Source organism: Colias eurytheme, chromosome 3, assembly GCF_061535395.1.
Source record: "Colias eurytheme isolate Ceu_HAF_F1 chromosome 3, ilColEury1 Martin Lab GWU primary, whole genome shotgun sequence".
Lineage (NCBI taxonomy): Eukaryota > Metazoa > Arthropoda > Insecta > Lepidoptera > Pieridae > Colias > Colias eurytheme.
This window is the reverse complement of record NC_142982.1, coordinates 3,328,344-3,349,074: the sequence shown is the minus strand read 5'-3', so window position 1 is coordinate 3,349,074 and position 20,731 is coordinate 3,328,344. Positions and strand designations below refer to the sequence as shown.

The 20,731-nt window shown below is 34.8% G+C and overlaps 1 protein-coding gene across 1 annotated transcript in view; it reads left to right on the top strand.

The window, feature by feature from the left end:
* The window catches only part of poe (E3 ubiquitin-protein ligase-like protein poe), an 83,306-nt gene that overhangs the window by 53,054 nt on the left and 9,521 nt on the right, over positions 1–20,731 (top strand). The window contains exons 59-80 of the mRNA XM_090119419.1: positions 511–609; positions 728–887; positions 1,078–1,240; positions 1,472–1,666; positions 2,109–2,225; positions 2,307–2,410; positions 2,491–2,635; positions 2,809–3,000; positions 3,532–3,706; positions 3,976–4,110; positions 4,199–4,298; positions 4,606–4,825; positions 5,285–5,475; positions 5,834–5,940; positions 6,150–6,310; positions 6,670–6,810; positions 17,408–17,508; positions 17,584–17,693; positions 18,085–18,218; positions 18,531–18,734; positions 19,269–19,418; positions 20,638–20,719. Coding sequence (XP_089975545.1) covers positions 511–609; positions 728–887; positions 1,078–1,240; positions 1,472–1,666; positions 2,109–2,225; positions 2,307–2,410; positions 2,491–2,635; positions 2,809–3,000; positions 3,532–3,706; positions 3,976–4,110; positions 4,199–4,298; positions 4,606–4,825; positions 5,285–5,475; positions 5,834–5,940; positions 6,150–6,310; positions 6,670–6,810; positions 17,408–17,508; positions 17,584–17,693; positions 18,085–18,218; positions 18,531–18,734; positions 19,269–19,418; positions 20,638–20,719 — 3,186 coding nt within the window. The remainder of the gene's footprint in view (positions 1–510; positions 610–727; positions 888–1,077; positions 1,241–1,471; positions 1,667–2,108; positions 2,226–2,306; positions 2,411–2,490; positions 2,636–2,808; positions 3,001–3,531; positions 3,707–3,975; positions 4,111–4,198; positions 4,299–4,605; positions 4,826–5,284; positions 5,476–5,833; positions 5,941–6,149; positions 6,311–6,669; positions 6,811–17,407; positions 17,509–17,583; positions 17,694–18,084; positions 18,219–18,530; positions 18,735–19,268; positions 19,419–20,637; positions 20,720–20,731) is intronic.

The following is a 20,731-nucleotide window of genomic DNA, read 5'->3' as shown; positions in this document are numbered from 1 at the left end:
AAATCGCCAATGCTGGCAACGCTGGCAGCTTCCGCCGTCAGCGTTCTTTTTACGCTGGAAGCATACGGTGCGAGTGGGTCGCGACGCGCGCTTCCTGTAGATACATATAAATTAATATAAAAACAGACATACAAACTGAGAGAAAAATGTAGTTACTACTCAATCCATACTAATATTATAAATGCGAAAGTAACTCTGTCTGTCTGTCTGTTAGTCAATCACGCCTAAACTACTGAACCAATTTGCATGAAATTTGGTATGGAGATATTTTGATACCCGAGAAAGGACATAGGCTACCTTTTATTGCGAAATATGTACCACGGGCGAAGCCGGGGCGGACCTCTAGTTAATATATACTTTGAGTAGCTTTCTAATGTTGATTCAATTTGTGTCACCATGGGATTAATCCGTCAGTCCTCGGATCACAGACACAATAGAAAATCTATTGTGTCTCGGCCCGATCGGGCCGCTCGGTGGTCAATGGGTTAAAATGATTTTAATCTTTTACAGCCACAGCAACTACGACTCCAACTCAACAGTTGTTGAAACCATTGCCACCCTCTCCTCTACCGGATATGCAGCCGTTCTTTGTCAAGGAATATGTTAAAGGTAAGCGATCAAATATTTATTTGTAATTCAAATTTTCTTATTTCAGATATGTTTTGGAATTATTTTACCTTTTATAAGTTCTCAAAACGGTCGATAATAATATTATATTTATTTCCAGGTCACGCGTTGGACGTGTTTGACAATTACCCTCAATTGCTGATGGAGATGGCCTTACGACTCCCGTGTCAAATACACAAGCACTGCGACCCGGCGCACTTTGACGCGCGTTGGCGAACTCTGCTGTGCGAGTACATGATGAACCAACAAACACCGCTCAGGTATTTTATAGACTATTTTTTACATTATTAAAAATTAAAATTTCCAAAATTAGAGCCCGACCAATAATTAAGAGAATTATAAAGACTTCATAAGAGACTATGAGAATAATATGTTTTAAAACTGATATCTTGTACACACGTGAAATATGAAGTGTATTGACTGTTCTAATGACTATGTGTTATATTACAGGAAACAAGTTCGCAAACTGTTGCTGCTGTTGTGCGGCACACGCGAGCGCTACCGCCAACTGCGCGACGTGCACGCACTTGACACGCACCTCACCGCTGCGCGTGCGCTGCTCGCCACCGACCCCGCTTACGATAAGCTTGTGCGGCTTATGGAGCACCTTAAGGTAGACATTTTGCTTTACTTACTTAAAACATACTTTTAAAATTATTTTTCATGTGCAAAAATTACACTTAATTTTTTACTGATTACAATAATAATCCGGTGTTTATGCATTATCAACAGAATTTTAATCAAAATTTCTAAAGATTTCATTTCAATATAATACGATGTTTGCTCCTTAGTTATTTTTTACTTAGACAATAATTGTAAGTAATGTTTTCTGAATGTCCGTCAGGCGTGCGCGGAGATAGTGGGCGCGCGCACGGGCAACTGGCAGCACACGTGTTGCACGGAGCGGCGCGAGACGCTCGGCTGGCTGGTGAGCGTGGCGCGGCGCGTGCACCCGCACGTGGCGCCCACCGTGCTGCAGCTGCTGCAGGCCGCGCTCTGCGCGCCGCCGCCCGCGCACGCGCACAAGCAGGAGACCAAGGTGAGCGCTGATTGGTCGACGAGTGACACATACAAAACTCGTACAGTAAGGAGCGGGCGGAAGAGATACCTGCATGCTAATCATCGCAATAGATGGCGTGGGGCATCCCAAAGGCACATAAAACAGAAAGAGAAGAAGAAATTCGATTGCCGAGGTGTCACGGGTGGCCGAGAGGTCAAGCGTAATTGCGATGGTACGGCGAAAGACGCGGGTTTGAGTTTCGGCTCGTAATTGAACTTGTCTATTCATAGAAAAAAATCTAATTTATAATGTAATTTCAACGTTATAAAACTTAAAATTGAATGCCCTTCACGTTGTCAATGAAATAAAAAAGAATCGATATATTAAAAAAAAATATGGTCTATCCATGAATAAAAAAAGATCAATTTTAAAGTAGATATACAACTATTTTAAACTTACCAGTCTAATTTTTACATTACAGACCCCAGCTGATTGGCCTGAACGTGAACGCAGCGCTGATAGCGACGCGTTCGTTACTGATGGATCTAAATTCCAAGAACAAAAGGTTCCTCAACTTGTTCAGCAGATACTGAAACAGGTAATTATTGTTATCGATCATATCTATCTTCATTTTGCATAAAATTAATGGCATTATAATCAAACGAATTTGTATTTTCAGGTGCCCCAAGATGAGTTGAAATTATTCGTCAAAGCATTCTTGCTGGAAACCAACTCGACTGCTGTCCGCTGGCAAGCACACGCTTTACTATTGGCTATTTACAAGTAAGTTTACTTTACTGGGCACATTATTCACTTTTTATTTCTTGTCTATTTATTAATGATGATTTTTACTTATATTTTAGCAATTCTCCGCAAGCGGATCAAGCGTCCTTAGTGTCACTACTATGGGGAATATGGCCTACATTGCCGCAGTATGGACGCAAGGCTGCGCAGTTTGTCGATTTGTTGGGATACTTTACACTTAAAACTCCTAACATTGATAGTGAAGTATGTAAACTTATTTTCTAGTGAAAATGCCAAGTAGTCTTAATTTAAATTTCATTTTAAAATATAAAGTACAAGTTCGCTTGCTTATAATTCTGAAATATTTTGAGAATCGTTGATTTTTATTTTTTTGCTAAAATCTCAGATATATTGCAATATGTATTGTAATCTTACAGAACTATATAATCAGTGCGGTAGACCTGCTCCGCAACCAGAATCGACTCCTATCATCGCACGGCAATTCAGCTCTGTACGCCGCGTTAGGCGCGTACGTTGAGTTAGACGGCCACTACCTGGAGTCGGAGCCTTGTCTCGTGTGCAACAACCCGGAAGTTCCCATGGCAACTATTAAGCTGCCCACTATTAAGGTTGGTCATGTTTTGTTGCGCACGCGCAAGTGTAGTTTGCTGTTTGTGTGTTGTGATGAAATTAATGCTTGTTATCGTAGTAACATATTTGTTGTTGTCGTAATGTAAGGTAAATTGTTGTCGTCGTTGTAATTTTTAGTTGATTTAAAATAAATTTTCTTTCTTTACATTGTTTCCACCTGATAGTAGTTAAGTAATTTGGTTACATAATATTTTTTGTTGTGTGTAAAAGCTACTCTCAATTTTATATTTACTAAGTATTAAAATGTTTGTTAGCTTAAATAATAACTTTGTTTGGTTGCTTTTTTCCAATCTAACGAAATCGATATCAGACTCGAAGGACTCACACTAACTAATGTCGCTGATTTATGCTATCTATACAATTGTTTCTATTAATAAAATTCTAATACATGCATTAGACTTCTCACAAACAATACAAACACCTACACATTATAAAAAAAAATATAATAAACACGCGCACAATACTAACAGCACCGATATATAAGAACTAATCGCAACAACTGTCCGCAGATCGACTCGAAGTTCACAACCACTACGCAGATAGTGAAGCTGGTGAACAGTCACATGATCAGCCGCATCAGTTTGCGCATCGGTGACATTAAGCGGAGCAAGATGGTGCGGACCATCAACTTCTATTATAACAATAGGACCGTGCAAGCGGTGCAAGAGCTTAAGAATAAACCTGGTTAGTACTATGTGTTATTTAAATGTGAAATTTTGGTCAATACGTTCAATAATGTTTAAGGATATTACACTTGCTTATTGTTATAAATAAGTTTTTAAGTACGTTAACAGATATAAATATATACAGTTTAAGTTTAGTACTAAGAAATAATGATGGAACTAGATAGACTATACATGACTATGATATAACGTAATCGGTCGTAATTTTTATAATTTAAATAAATTGGAAACTAAATAAACTAAACCACAACTTTTTGTATTATTTCACAGGCATGTGGCACAAAGCAAAACGCGTACAGTTGCAATCGGGACAAACCGAAGTGCGCGTGGACTTCCCATTGCCCATCGTAGCCTGCAATCTTATGATGGAGTATGCTGAATTTTATGAAAACCAACAAGCAACAGGTGACTAAACTATAATATAAATCAATTAATAAATTGCTAGTTTTTTACACAACTCACGTCCTTACTTAATTGTTTATTTTGTCCATAGGTGAATCTCTTCAATGCCCTCGTTGCTCGCAATCCGTGCCGGCCAATCCCGGCGTATGCGCTAACTGCGGTGAAAATGTCTTCCAATGTCATAAGTGCCGGTATGTATAATTATTTATTGACCGTCACTTTATTTTACTATTATTTTGTACTTGAAATGACGAAAAAAATGTTATCTGCCTAATTCATTCGTTCAAGTAATTACTTTATTTTTTATTAAAAAAATAACGATATACTAAATTAAATATTTACTAGACTTTATCATACCAAGTAAGCTGTTAAATCTTAATCGTATACTAAATGTATCATTTTATTTTGATGAAAAACAGTGTATATCAGGAGCCTGGGTCATTAAATGTTTGTAACAAATAAAGGTGTTAGATAATTGATTTATTATTATTTTAACAGTGCAATAAACTACGACGAGAAGGATCCGTTCCTGTGTCACGCGTGCGGCTTCTGCAAGTACGCGAAGTTCGACTACACACTGATCGCGCGGCCGTGTTGTGCGGTAGACACGATAGAGAACGACGAGGAACGCAAGAAGATGGTGCAGACGATCGGTGCGCTCTTGGATAAAGCGGACCGTGTGTATCGCCAGCTGATCGCTAATAAGCCGATACTGGAGGTATTTACCTTATTTTTGTATAGATTTGTACGGTTTTGATACTTTTTTGTGATTAAAAAAAATGTTTATCTGTTTTTTTTTATGTAGATATGTAGTAAGACAATACGTTAGACCAATTTTTTAAACGCTGATTTCAGTAATTAGTTGTTTACTTTTCAGTCAAATTTTGTGTTAAAATTTTACACTAAAAATAATCGTAATAAATTGTGTTTCAATTTTCGTATAATATATTTTTTTGGAAACCGGTTAACTTGTAAGAGTATGGGTATATTTTCCCTTTTTTTTTATCTAACTTTTAACTGTTTCTGACTGTTAACTTAACAGTCAGAAACAAGTAAGTGACTTAACAGTGTTAAGTCACTGGTGCATTGATTTAAAAACTAGGAATTATATGTATTTCTTCAACTTAGCACATTATATTCTATATGACATATATCTTCTCATATTACTCACTTGCAGTCACTAGTGCACAAGATAAGCGAGCACCGCGTGGACGGTCGGCCGGACGAGAACAGCAACACGACGAGCGCCACGTTCGGCGGCGCGCAGATCAACCGCGTCATACAGACGCTCGCGCACAAGTACTGCGTCGAGAGCAAGGGACACTTTGAGGATCTGTCCAAGATCATACAGAAGGTGCTTGCGTGCAGGTACGTGAAGTCTGGTGCTCGGAGATAAAAAATTACAGATATTATGTGTTAAGTCGAACTTACTCGTGTTAAATCTAACTTACTCGATATTAACTCACAGATATTGTATGTAAGACACGTCTTTGTTGCCAAATTAAAACAACATGGAGTGAGTAGAGTTTGATGAAGATACAGACATAATTTATCAAACGAATATTGTTCTCTTACTCAATTTCAAGTGATCCAAATTAAAAGACGGTGTAAAAATTAAAAGTTAAAAAATGTATATTTTCAATGGGAGAAAATTAAATGGATAATAGAATATGTAACATATATTTTTAACTTGTTATGTCTACTAAATTTTAACATTATTTTTTAGGAAAGAATTAGTTGCCTACGATAAAGCTCAGAGTGAACAACAAAGTGGAGAAACGCTACCAGTGTATGCTATGATCATGCAGAACTACGATGGCGATCTTACTAAAGGTATGACTATTTATTATTAGCTTTACTTCATAAAACTGCACCTTTTTGTTTTCATTCTTATTAACAATCGAAATAAACGTAAATTGTCAATAAGTACATTAATTTTAACACTCATAAATGTTTATAAGAGAATTAAATGCATAAACTAAACTTTTAAATTGGTTCTCGTTGTAAGACTGTTCCTATAAAGCCTCTTACACACTATCCAGAAAGCGGCGGCTCATGCTACGGCTGCTCGCTAGCAACAGCCGAACACTGCCTCACGCTACTGCGTGCACTAGCTTCCCAACGAGCTCACCGCGGCACGCTGTGCAACGCGGGACTCGTGCATGAACTCGTGCACCACAACCTGCATAGGGGCACGCCGCAGGTGTGTACTAGTCTTAAATAGAATGTACCATTGTAGTCCATGAAGTTGAGAGTGTATGGTGCGCACTGATAAGTTTAAATGTGATTTATTTATTTATCTTTGGGAAACAATATTCTTTTTATAAATAATTGACAAGAAAAGTTTCCACTAAAAATAATTCGGTGTAAAAGTTGAGATTGAATTTACTATTTTTGAATTTGTAGTTAAGTAAAAGAACCGTCATTAAATAATATGAAGAAAGCTCACTAGGATATTGTGATGTTTTTATTGGAGCAATTATGATTGACTCAATTTTATAAGAGAAACGTACCCCTTTTAACCTACATAATTAATTATTAATTTTCATTTTACGACCACAGAGCCAAGAAGAAGTGCGTTCTCTTATCTGCCTGGTGACACGCGACAACTTACCCGCCACGGAACAACTGTGCAAGCTGCTGACACAGCGTATTACACTCTCGCTAATGGGACATGCCGCTTCACAGGATCATAATAACTCTGTAAGTAGTAAAGGCTAATAGGAGTGTATAGATTTGAATAAAATTTTAAAACATTTTATAGTTGTGTGTTCGATCTTTTTTGTGTGAATAAAAAATCGTAATAAATTGTCCATTTTAGATCAGAGTCAGTTAAGGTTGATGTTCCGACCGTCCCTCCATACATTTTTGATTACCTCTAAACACTTAATACAGACACTATTTCTTTAAAACTAATCATTTTATCACTTCTCTATAATGAAATGTGTGCGCGTTCGACCTTTTTAATCAATAATTTACAATATTTACTTAGAAAAACAACAGTAAAATACCGGAAAAATTTGACACTTCTACAGTAGTGTGCGTGACTTTTGCCAAGCGAAACGCGACATAAAGCACGACATCTAGCGCATAGACTATATACTTATTACAGATCTAGCGCGTCAATGTCTAAACGAAAGGCGATGTTTAGACATTGACGCGCTAGATGTCGTGCATTCGCGTTCGTTATCTTATGCATAATGAGCATAATTCTAATAAATCAAAGTTCTGTGTAAAAATTGAGTAATTTCATTTCCAATCGTTCAAAGAAAATAACAATAAAATAAAATAAAACTAATGACCTTAGAAACTATGTTTTTTTTTATTTATTACTCATTATTGTTCGTCCGTCGTAGGTCTGTAAACTGTATTGTACACTGAAGGTAAATGGTACTGTAGGTACTTTAGTTCGGCGTCGTCGCTCGTCGGCTTGATATAAAATTACATTCTTGATTTCATTGACACGCGCTATGATTTGCGCGCGGAATTTCTTGTGTTGTGAATTTATTTTTGTATGCTATGCATTTTAATTGATTCAAATTGCAATGTTTCTCTAGTATGCATTTGAGACTATATTGTAAATTGTAATAATTGATCGTGGGTATAGTAATTAATTATTCTAATAACGCAATTAGTAATATATGTATTTTCGGTGGGATTCAAAACAAAAAATTGGCCCGTGATTTTTATGAAATTTCACCACATTGCAAATCACATCAATCATAGTTCATACACATGTATGACGAAAGTGATTAGTATTGTGGCTAACATTGACTCATCAGTTCATCACTGAAACCAGTGATAAATCAGTACCTATATCATATTGTGTTTGAATATTTTTAAACAATGATATAAGTATACAATTATTATAAATCGGTAAACTATCAAAGTAACCACAAACTTGCAAACATTGGTAAAATGTCCAGTAGTTTATGAGCCTATTCATTACAATCAAACAAACAAACAAAGTTTTCCTCTTTATAATATTAGTGTAGACAAACACTATGAATACGATCACGAATGCAAATTCGGGGATTTTCTAATTATTGCTAAATAATAATTGAATTCGTTTTGAAATACTCTATAATTTTTAGTGTATAAATAGACATTTATAATGTGGTGCTCATTTTTTTTGTACTGCTAACGCTATTGTAGGTACCTATTTTCGTTGTTTTATTTCAAGTGAACACGGCCATACAATTTTGTCACGAGCCGCCTATGATTGTAGGTACTTTTGTTAGGCTCCTTCGTCGTCCGCGTCGGCTCGAAAGTTCTTGATTTCATTGTCACGCGCTATGATTTGCGCGCGGATTTTCTTGTGTTGTGAATTTATTTTTGTATTATTATTATTTTTTATTTATTTTTTTATTTTATTGATTCAAATAAAATATTTCACTAGTATGCATTTGAGACTATATTGTATTATGTATAATTTATCGTAGGTATAGTTATTCTTATAACGCAGTTATATTTTCGGTGGGACAATTTGACCCGTGATTTTTCTGAAATATCACCACGTTGCAAATCACATCAATCATACACACGTATGACGAAAGTATAGTGGCTATAATTGACTCATCAGTTCATAACTGAAACCAGTGATAAATCAGTACATATATCATATTTTATTGTGTTTGAATATTTTTTAAACAACGATATATACAATATTATTATAAATCGGTAAACTACCAAAGTACTTCCGAATTTTCAGACAGACAAACAAGTAGTTTGAACACGCAGTTTTCTTATACTAGTAGCAAAAATCAAAACCATAATATTATGTTTCCCTACTATATTTTACTAAAAGTCGAGTGCGTCGAAATCGTAAATAATAATATGTTTTTCACCTTCCTGGTTATTTTCCCATAGTAAATAGTGTTTTAGGTTTGTTGTTGTAGGTAGGAATAATAATAATTATTCTTACATGTTGGTTATGAAATGTATATTGAAATAATTTACTTTTACAAATCATTAGTGATATAAGTTTTGAGTGAAAATGCTTGGATCAGCATAATATTATATGGTACTTCAAATAGGGTAACGGCACCAGTGGTCAGCCTCATAACAGCTTTTTGAAGTTTTGACAATTGCCATTTCTACAACAATCGTCGAATAAAAAAACGTACAACATGTATGGATTTATTGTTTATTGTAGTTTCGAATCAGCGTTTATCCAAAACAATAATTCTCTTAGTAAAATATATAATTAATTTTAAACAAAAAATGGCCCAGTGTCCCAGTGAACAGCCTCTAAAAACCAATAAACAGCCTTGTTGAACCCAGTGTTCAGCCTTTAGTAAGTAAAACTAATTATGAGATCAAAATAAACAATGTTATATCAAAATCAACTATATTAATCACATTTTTATAGCAACGATTCACTAAGCACAAAAAAATGTATATCGCACATAATACAAATATTATTTTAAACATACTATTACAATCTCTTTGTGTCTTCATATTTTCTAGGTACTTCTTATTATTTATTATAAAAACAGCAATACTTAATTCTTTTTAAAGAAATCAGCGATATTAGTTTATAATATTATTGATGTATCTATAATCCACAATATATATAATTATAATCAACCACAGGAGGATCTCTTTTGGAGGATTTCTCTGGAGGATACTGTTGTCTTGGCGGTATTTTTAGCTAGAAAAAAAGGGAACAATAATAACTTTTGGATATGAATACACATAATACAATTATTTCAGGTAAAACTTAACTAACATGAAGTATTACTTATAGATTTAAACACAAACATTCGAATTTATACTTCAAATATTATTTCAATAACATCGTGGCTGAATACTGGATCATTGAGACCACAGATTGAGACCCAGTGGTCAGCCGCTTGAAAAAAATATTTTGAAATGCGGCTGACCACTGGGTTCTCTTACAATTAGGTATAATCCCAGTAATCAGCCCCAGGGGCTGTCCATTGGATCTTTCATAAAAAATCAGTATCCAATGGTCAGCCCCTCAAATTTTTAAGTAAAAAAACAATATTTTTTATCAAATTTCACAAAATTAAATGCTCTAAGTAATCTATAAAGTTATTATCTATAAAACACAATCACATTTCATACTAAAATATGTTATTTCTCACCTTTCAAAAGAGCACCACATGAAACAAAAAATATTGCAGACATGACACTTCTGCTCTTGTCGGCGGACAGCACCTGTACGAACGTGTTTACTTCTCTCCCCTGACCCCCTGCTGCTCCTATCCCGTGATGCATGAACCAATAACGAAACAGAGCTTCTATTAAGGTGCGCGTGATTTGGTTATTTTGATTACAGCGATATTTATGGCCAATAAACAACGCAATAGGCTGATCACTGGTGCCTGGCTGACCACTGGTGCCGTTACCCTACATGTTTTGATAAAAAAAACAATAGTGTAATAAAATAAAACTGCGTTTTATTGTAATCAATGTTGACAATTTTAAATTCCAAAATTATTGATCAATAAAATAGTTTACACCAACAAATATAACTTTTATTTTTATAACAATCGTTCATAATATAAACCGTAGCAGGTGGCGTTTTGAAGTTCTGTCTACTCATACAGAAAAATGGAAAACTTGTTTTTTTTGTAAACAATTTATTACTCATGTTGTTTGGCAACTCGAAGCGTGGTCGTCCGTCGTAGGTACTTTTGTTCGGCGTCGCGTCGTCGTCCGCGTCGGCTTGATATAAAACATTCTTGATTTCATTGACACGCGCTATGATTTGCGCGCGGAATTTATTGTGTTGTGAATTTATTTTTGTATGCTATGCATTTTAATTGAATCAAATTGCAATATTTCTCTAGTATGCATTTGAGACTATATTGTAATAATTGATCGTGGGTAGGTATAGTAATTAATTATTCTAATAACGCAATTATATTTTCGGTGGGATTCAAAACAAAAAATTGGCCCGTGATTTTTATGAAATTTCACCACATTGCAAATTATATATTATACAATTACAATTACAATTATTATAAATCGGTAAACTATCAAAGTAATTACAAACTTGCAAAATATGCTTTTCCGAATTTTCAGACAGACACACAATTTTATTAGTTTGTTTTAGCAAAGTAGGTACCTATACCTATACGCTTACGTCGCGCGTCGCGTCGTCGAAAACGGTGCGCCCAGAAACAAACATACCTAATTCAGTTACAATCCTTTTTTTGTTCCGTAATTTATTGTATTTATTCTAATACGATTTTTTTTATTCGTCGGCCAGTTCTACTAGGTATAAAAAGATAAAATTGAAATATAATTATTGTAGCGACAGCCATATTATGTTACTATGTTTTCGTAAATATGTTTTTCACCTTCCTGGTTATTTTCACATAATCTTATCTTATATATAAAAATGAATCGCAAAATGTGTTGGTAAGCGCATAACTCGAGAACGGCTGAACCGATTTCGATCATTCTTTTTTTATTATATTCCTTGAAGTACGAGGATGGTTTTTATGTAGAGAAAACGTAAATATTATGTACCACGGGCGAAGCCGGGGCGGACCGCTAGTCTTATATATAAAAATGAATCGCAAAATGTGTTGGTAAGCGCATAACTCGAGAACGGCTGAACCGATTTCGATAATTCTTTTTTTATTATATTCCTTGAAGTACAAGGATGGTTTTTATGTATAGAAAACGTAAATATGTACCACGGGCGAAGCCGGGGCGGACCGCTAGTCTTATATATAAAAATGAATCGCAAAATGTGTTGGTAAGCGCATAACTCGAGAACGGCTGAACCGATTTCGATAATTCTTTTTTTATTATAATCCCTTGAAGTACGAGGATGGTTCTTATAGCTAGAGAGCTAGTTAGTTTAGTTTTAGTGCAGTGGCAGTGTAAATGTTGTTGTTGAGGTTATGTAAATTTAACACTTTAGTTAACTACCAAGATATAAAGAAATGAGGATAGGACACAATAACTATTGGTTGAGGTATTTATAAACTCATAATATACTTTTAAAAAAATCACGTTTTAATAAATTTCTAGAATTAAATTAGAACAGCTGATTCAAAATATCCTAAAAAATCTTAATAATAATAATTACGCTTCACAGCAAGAAGAAATGTACCATATGTACCCGCACAAAGTCGATATTGTGATGCCTACCGTTCGACTCAATGGCTAGGGTTGTAACTACCTTTAATAATTATTACCAAACTAATAAACCGAGTGATGCGAAATAACCATAATTCTTTTAGAGTTTGATAAAATGATCAGGCAGGTATTTTCTTTAATCCTCTGAATTCTCGGTTACTAAATTGTATCGTTGAAATTATTCTTAATCGCGTAAATTTAATAAATAATCATATGGAAAACACTTTTCATTTGTTTTTTTACTTTCACGCCCAACTACTATACAATAATTACGTTGTTTCGGTATTTTGACGAGAAAACGCAGGAAACATCCGTTGTATCATTTTAGATAGATTGTATATTTTGTATCTGTAGAATTGAAATCAAAGCTATGTATATGTTGTCTCCATTCTTTTCTTATCGGATTGTTGATCCCAATGCGAATGCGTCACTTAAATTTTATAAAAGACAATTAAGAACATCAAAAATAAAGTGATACGTAAATATTTCACAGTGCAATATATTATGTAATCACTACATAGTATAAAACAAAGTCGCTTTCCCTGTCCCTATGTCCCTATGTCCCTTTGTACGCTTAAATCTTTGAAACTACGCAACGGATTTTGATGCGGTTTTTTTTAATAGATAGAGTGATTCAAGAGGAAGGTTTATATGTATAATAACATCCATTAAATAGTGGAGAAGTACTGTTATTTTTGAGGTTTCTAATGTGATGTCGTAAAAAATTACATTTTTTCCGCTTATATTGAAAACGCAGGCTGAACCCTACGAGTTTTATCAAAATAATGTACTTAGTATTATACACATTGAAAAGGTCTACAGAAAAGTCCGCGATGGGATATGTGTATCTCTTATGGATAACCCACAATAACATTTTTTTGTCATTTACTTTTTACGACAAATAATAGCTAATTTTCGAAGCGATTTTCACCAATACAGAATTAACCCTTAACCAATTAAATACCTTGAATACATTGTTTATTAAATATAGAACTATATGGCCATTTACACCGTATGATTTAAGTGAATATTTTCGAAGATAGTACAGATTTAAAAATTGCGGGACGTAGCGTTTGCGGCGGTACCGGCCGGCCGGGCCGCTATGTTTTTATATAGGTACAACGTTCACAGTTTTTCTGTAGTGTATTTAGTATCAGCATTGCACCCGTGCGAAGCCGGGGCGGGTCGCTAGTTAATAATAATTATATATTTATGAAAAAATAATTACATCAGATTTAATAATAGCAATTGTTTTGAATGTACATAATATGAATAAATGATTACATCATAATAGTAATAATCACAATTGTTTTATTTCCCATTTGTTGCAACCCTAGCATATTTTCATGTAGCAGCAGAAGTACCTACACTGGCGGCGCGGCGGCATCGTGCGACATCAAAGGCATTGCCTTACTAGGTAAGTTTATAATGACTCATTTCTTTTATTATATAATTTACGTTTTACTTTTACAGAATCCGATTCAATGGATTATGAAGACGAGTCACACAACGCCATACGATAGTGATGATGAATGAACATTTCAATAAATGCATGCGTGTTTTTTTATGTTGTTTTGTAATTGTTAATTGTTTCTTAAATAAAGAAATAAACTAAATATTTAAATGATGATTTGTTATTTGCAACACAACTTTATATTTGAGATTCTTTACAAATGTATATTTAGTTTTGTATCATCAAATTTATAAATTTTATTCCATAGTTTTCAAAATTAAATGTAAATGACCATAAAAACATTAATAAAGTAAATCATTGATGTAAGGTCAGGGAACGTAATACATATATAGTATATACATCTGACCATGTAGAAGCTAAGTCTTGTTGACTGCTGAAGTCTGTAAAGTTTTGTTGTCTGCTGAAGTCTGTACGCAATGAAAATGTCTGCCGTTTCGAAAATAAGTTTTTAAGACCCTAATAAATAAAATATATGAATGGCAGATCTGGTCAAATACTTTCAAAATTGTATTTTTTTCAGCACTTTCATAAGTGTCTGCCAGAATGTTATCCGCGTGATAATGGTCTGCCATTGTTATTTTCCGATAGTAATAATAATCTATTTTCAAATATCAAAATGGCAGACGTGGTCAAATGGTTTCAAAGTTCGCCAAAAATTTCCACCTGTCTTACCTAAGCGCGCGCCCCGTCCACCACTCTGGGCTTAGTGACTCCTCATCTCATGTGTAGTAGGTATAGGGGAATCAACACACAAAAATCCAGGTCTGGTCAAATACATACAGGTAGCTTTGCGCTAGCTCTCTAGCTATTACTTCTTATGGAGAGAAAACGTAAACATGTACCACGGGCGAAGCCGGGGCGGACCGCTAGTAAATAATAAAATAATAAATAGTGTATTAGATTTGTTATTGTATCTTGTATACCTACGAATAATTATTCTTACGTCTTGTTGGGAAATGTTCAAATACCTACCTATTGAAATAATTTACTGTTACAAATCATTAGTGTTATTAGTTTTGAGTGAATAGGCATGGATCAGAAATTCAGAATATAATATGCTACTAACTACTCAAATACATACATGTTTACACAACAAACACCACTGACCTCTATAACTATAAGTTATAGAGGTCAGTGACCGTCAGTGACAAACACTATGGATACCTACGCTCGCGAATGCAAATTCGGTGATTTACTAATTATTGATACCTAGTCATTGAATTCGTTTTGAAATAGCCTGTACTTTGTAATTTTTAGTGTTATAGACATTTATAAAATGTGGTGCTCATTTTTTTTTGTAATAAATTATCCTGCTACGCTATTGTATTTTCGTTGTTTTATTTCAAGTGAACACCCATACAATTTTGTCACGAGCCGCCTCTGGCCTCTGGGTGAAATCAACCAGTCAAATGATTTTTGTTCTAATTGTATTTTGGTAGTAGTTTGTTTAGAATTTACATTACCATTGTTTAATTTTTATTTTGTATTTGCAGTAAAATAAAAAGATGAAAAACTTCATTAGGTATATTGTACGACACCTCACTCTGAATCGCGCTAGCGAAATTTTTTCGTTACAGAGCACATATACAACTTTCGGACAATCTTCATTGAGGCCGGCCGGCAAATCGAGTATGTCGAAAAACTTCACTTATTCGATGGAGGTATTCTACCTTCCTTCCTCCACAGTTGTGGGACCCCGACGTGCATTGAACACGCAGCTTTCTGATACTAGTAGCTAAAATCAAAACCACAGATATGTCTGTGATCAAAACCATAATAATATTTTTACCTATTATTTTACTAAAAGTCGAGTGCATCGAAATCGTAAATATGTTTTTCACCTTCCTGGTTTTTTTTCCATAGTAAATAGTGTTTTTGATTTGTTGTTGTATGAATAATTATTCTTACTTGTTGGTTATGAAATGTATATTGAAATAATTTACTTTTACAAATCATTAGTGATATTAGTTTTGAGTGAAAATGCTTGGATCAGCATAATATCATATTTGCTACTTCAAATACATGTTTTGATAAAAAAAAAACAATAGTGTAATGTAGGTAATAAAATAAAACTGCGTTTTATTGTAGGTAATCAATTTTGACATTATTTATTTCCCAAAATTACAATAAAATAGTTTACGCCAACAAATATAACTTTTATTTTTATAACAATCCTACTTCCTACTAATGCGAAAGTTTGTGAGGATGTGTATGTGTGTGTTTCACGCAAATACTACTGAACCGATTACAATGAAATTTAGCACACATATAGAACGTAACTTGGACACATTGAATAGGTTTTATCCCGGAAACCCCACGGGAACGGGAACTATACGGGTTTTTTTTTGAAAATGCGGGCGGAAAGCTAATCGTTCATAATAATATAAACCGTAGCAGGTGGCGTTTTGAAGTTTTGTCTACCCATACAGAAAAATGAAAACCACAGGAGATTGCCCAAGTGACTATGGCACTTGGTATCGCAATCAAACTTATTGTGTCAAGATGAAATATAGCTCAATTTAAAGCTTGATGTTAGTACTTTTAGATATGATTAAAGTTTTTATGTAAATAAGCCGCAGTTCGCGACAATAAAAATAAAACAATAGTTTTATTCAACACTTCAAAAAACTACTTAATCGAGTTTAAACTAACGATGAACGTTAAGTTTTACATTTATTACATAGGTAATATTTTAATTTACAAGACAAATGTGAAAAGTAAATCGTAATTTAAACATTATTTCAAAATAACATCGAACAATGCGTCGAACACATTCATTTGACATTTCAAATAGAAACTATGACATATGACGTTTGCAAGAGAGATAGATATAGGTATGTGTCAAAACAAAACTTTTACTTTTATTTCTATTTATTCGGTATAATTACAACTTAATAGTGATAAATATGATCATTATAAATACAAATAGGAATTAACAATATCACGAACACGTGACACAACTAGTATTTTACCGATTCCATACGTAGTCATACATGTTTCAAAAGAAAAACTTTTACTTTTACTATTATTTCAATTTATCCGGTTTAATTAAGACTTAATATTGATACATATGATCATTATAAATACAAATAGGAATTAACAATATAACGAATACGTGGCACAACTAAAATTTTACCGATACCACCCGTGGTCATTCTCCTTTGTGGGTCATTTGTAACAGGATGGCGGTTCTACAGCGAAAAAAGAAAAATGATGGTCAGAACGCTGATACCGGATACCTTAAGATACTGTAATATAAAATATTACTAGATTAGATAAAATATTATAGGTAGTATCTTCACCGTGTGTGACGCGCTTTACATTCACGCCATCTAGAGTTAAATCTTTATCATTTTTGTATACGTCTGTGTGTGTAAACGACCCTGTATGCAATGACAGATGTTAAAACGCATAATTTTACCGAATTGGGTGGATTTTAAGGCAATGATATAACATATTTCAATAAAATATAATATTCAGTAACCGCCATGACTATTCCTAGGTTTGATGACTATTCCAATTACGCAAAAACTCAAATAAACTAGAAATGTAGAATTCAGCGCCATCTAGCGGGATATTGGCTGGGAACAGATCGTTGCAATCACCTTAACTATAAACAATAATATAAAGTAGTACTAAAGAATGCAAATTACACATGTCTTATGTAGAAACAACCAAAAGTAATTTTTATTGTCTTATGTATAGGTACGGCCACTAGTTCTGCTCTTGGGCTCGCTGGTGAAAGTGCAAGATTCAGTCGAATGCTGGGAAGCAAGACTGCGTTGTATCGTGAAACTATGGGTCTGGTAAGTAACAGAACAAATACATATTTTTTTCTTATTACAATGATAGAATAGTCTTTAATTCTATTATGTTATCAGGTGCTGTCCTCAAGTGACAGAAGTAGCTGGTATCCCACCAGCCGCAAATGCTATTCTAAAGGATGAAGCGTTAGCTGATATACCCGGTATTAACACCTCTTCGCCAAACTGTAAGTTGAAACCTGAACTGAAAAAGGGAAAAATTATTTCATTATCTTTTTGGTTAAAAAAATTAAACTGTAAATATAGTATTGTTTATTCAATTTCATACAATAATTCTGCTTGCTATTATATATCAATTGATATAGAGACTAGGAATATTTCTTATTCTTCCGGCGCACTATAAATCATTTGTAAAAGTTAGTTAAGCTATTGCATAGCTTCTATCGCGGGCCTTGAGCACGGGGACCGTATCCAGAAATTCCGTAACGAAAAAACCTCACGCTCCCCACTCCGACAGGCACGGAGGTGTGGCTTGAAGGCATAGCATGCAATAGCTTTACCGCGGCAGTCCCCGAGTGCCACACATCTTTTTTTTAAATGTTTTTTCTTTGATATCAGCCCATCAGTTCGCGCTCCAACAAGTGGCGCTACCTCTGCTCCGTTACATGCAAGAGTTGATGGCGCCCACGCCGGCCACGCCGCCCGCTGTCGCCTCTACTACCTCTACCGATGAACAGCCTAAAGAAACTGAGGTATTTTGATATTTAATAATGTGTCTCATGGACAGTCTTAGTTCGATTAGATTTTGTTTCGTAAAAAAAGTTTGATTAATAATATTTCCATGAAATCTTTATTTATTTCTATTGTCATATTGGTAGAATAGTGTTTTGCACTTTATCTGCGTGTATATTTGTGCACTATTATTTATTGATATTCGAGATTTGCTGGTTTTTCAGTCATAGCGAATATATTGATTATCAATACTCACTTTGGCTTAATTTTCATCTTATGTGTCTACACTGTACATAAAAATTCATGTATTTTCTTTATAATTTCCAATACAGGAGCCCACAGAACAACCACCAGTAGTACTAGCCGACCAAACCGGGCACCTGGTAGTGGAGCTAGCCGCGTGGCTAGCGGGGCGCGTGCCTCGCAACGAGTGGCGGCGCCTCGCGGCGAGGCCGCCTCGCCCGCCCGCCGACAGCGCGCTGCCGCCGCGCGACCTGCACCTCGCGCACAAGTACATCGGCAAGTGGAGGGAGCGGGTGAGTGTTAATAATACATACATTTAAATAAAATAAAAAAAAAGTAAAAAAAGCGCGTGTGTCGAGCACACGTATCAGAAGTGAAACTTCTTTGGTAATATTCAGATATAAGGTACAAAAGGTCGCCTTACTCGATGTTACGTTACGGTATTGCCATGACGCCACCTTCAAATTTTACTCTCAACGCGGCTATGAAGTTTAACTTTAAAAATGTAAATTTATTATTTTTGTTGGTGTATCAAATTGTCACGGCAATAGCTCTAGATCCGACATTTTAACTTGATACGCATGATACTGTCGTGTACGCAGACAGATAAGCTTTCACATAAAATTTAAAAATAAGTTTGCCTTATTTTTTAAACCAAAATTTTTTAAACAAAAATGTTCATTTTAAATTAACATAATTCGCTAGAAGATTTGTTTGAAATCTTACCTTCCCAATTTTCAGATCTCCGTAATTATTATCATATTAAAATAGTCCGAATTTTGAAGAAGAAAAAAACTAGTTTGATAAATAACTTTTACATTGTACAGGTGCTACTGTCGCACGGCATGCGGCGCGTGTCCCTAGACGAGGGCGGGTGGTTGCGGCCCGTCATGTTCGACCCGAGCTCGCGCATCGCACGCGACACCGCCTGCCAGATGGTCAAGTCGCTGTGCGACTCGTACGAGCGGACCAAGGCGGTATGTATATGTCTTATAAAACATAAAGTTATAACAAGGTTAGATGGATTGAAAATAGCATTTCTAATTGGCACCGCAACGCTATCAACGAATGGAAGATCTAATTGGCGCTGTACTACATAGATTTTACCATGTCGGCGGGCACACGAACGGTACGGCAGCGCTGGATCGCAAAGATTTCATCGTATGGCGGAAACGGGAAATGAAATGGAACAAAGAAATTAACGAGTATGTGTTTCTTGGTATGCAATTACAACTGAGCAGTGCCACTTCAACGTCGCCCCGCATTTACCCCTCCCTGCCTTTAGGATCTCGTCTAGATTGAAATCCCAGTGCGGCATCGCGGTGCATCGAGTGACATGCCTCAGGTCAACCTGTATATTGAATGTACAATGATTTGTGTACATGAAATATACAGGTCTTTACTTGTGGCCGATGTAAGACGACGCGGCGGCATCGATCCGGCACTACGGGAGTTGTTTGACAGCTGAGCGACGATATTTTGAATCCTTTTATTTATCAAATTGAATTAAAATATGTTAAACTCATAGGACGCGACTTTCGCATGAAGTGCACATCTGACGTGAAATAAATGGAACATAAAAACCTTGTTACACTTCGACATCCCTTTACTGTAAAAATCTTTGCTTAAGAAATTTTTAATGTTCAATTATCTCGTTTATTCTTTTCTTCTAAGTGTGTATAAAAGTTATGAATATTATAGTATTATCTTAAAATAAAATATTAAATAACAAAATATCCTAAAGAATAATGCCCGGCGAACATTCGTTCGATATTACCGTTCATTCGTTCACAAGTCACAAAGAACAAAAGACAATTCACTCTCTGACAAAGTGACATGAGTCAATTCAGTCAATGGAGTTGAATTCGTGTTTCTTTGAATCTTTGCGGAATACCTATTAGTTTATATCCAAAAGTATTGGAAAAAAGTTATCTCAGTATTTAATTAATATTGTAAATTATTTTAGTGTTAATTTAAGTTATTCTACACTTAAAGTTTAGTAGTATTTTATGATAAAGTTAAATTTCGAAGTGACGCCCAATCGTGTTGTTTATTTACAAACAATAATCGACATAACAAAGACCTTTTGTGTATCAGGTGATTTATGTCATCGGTGTATTTAAAATATTTTTTAAATGATAATTATATTTTATTTATTTGTATGTATTGATATATATTTTATTTGTTCTGTTATAGGTACTTATTTTATTGACAAGCTTTTTGCCTGAAGTCGGTGCTGTGGGCGAAGCGAGTGAACAGTTCTTGCAATTATATCAAAGTACGTACTTTT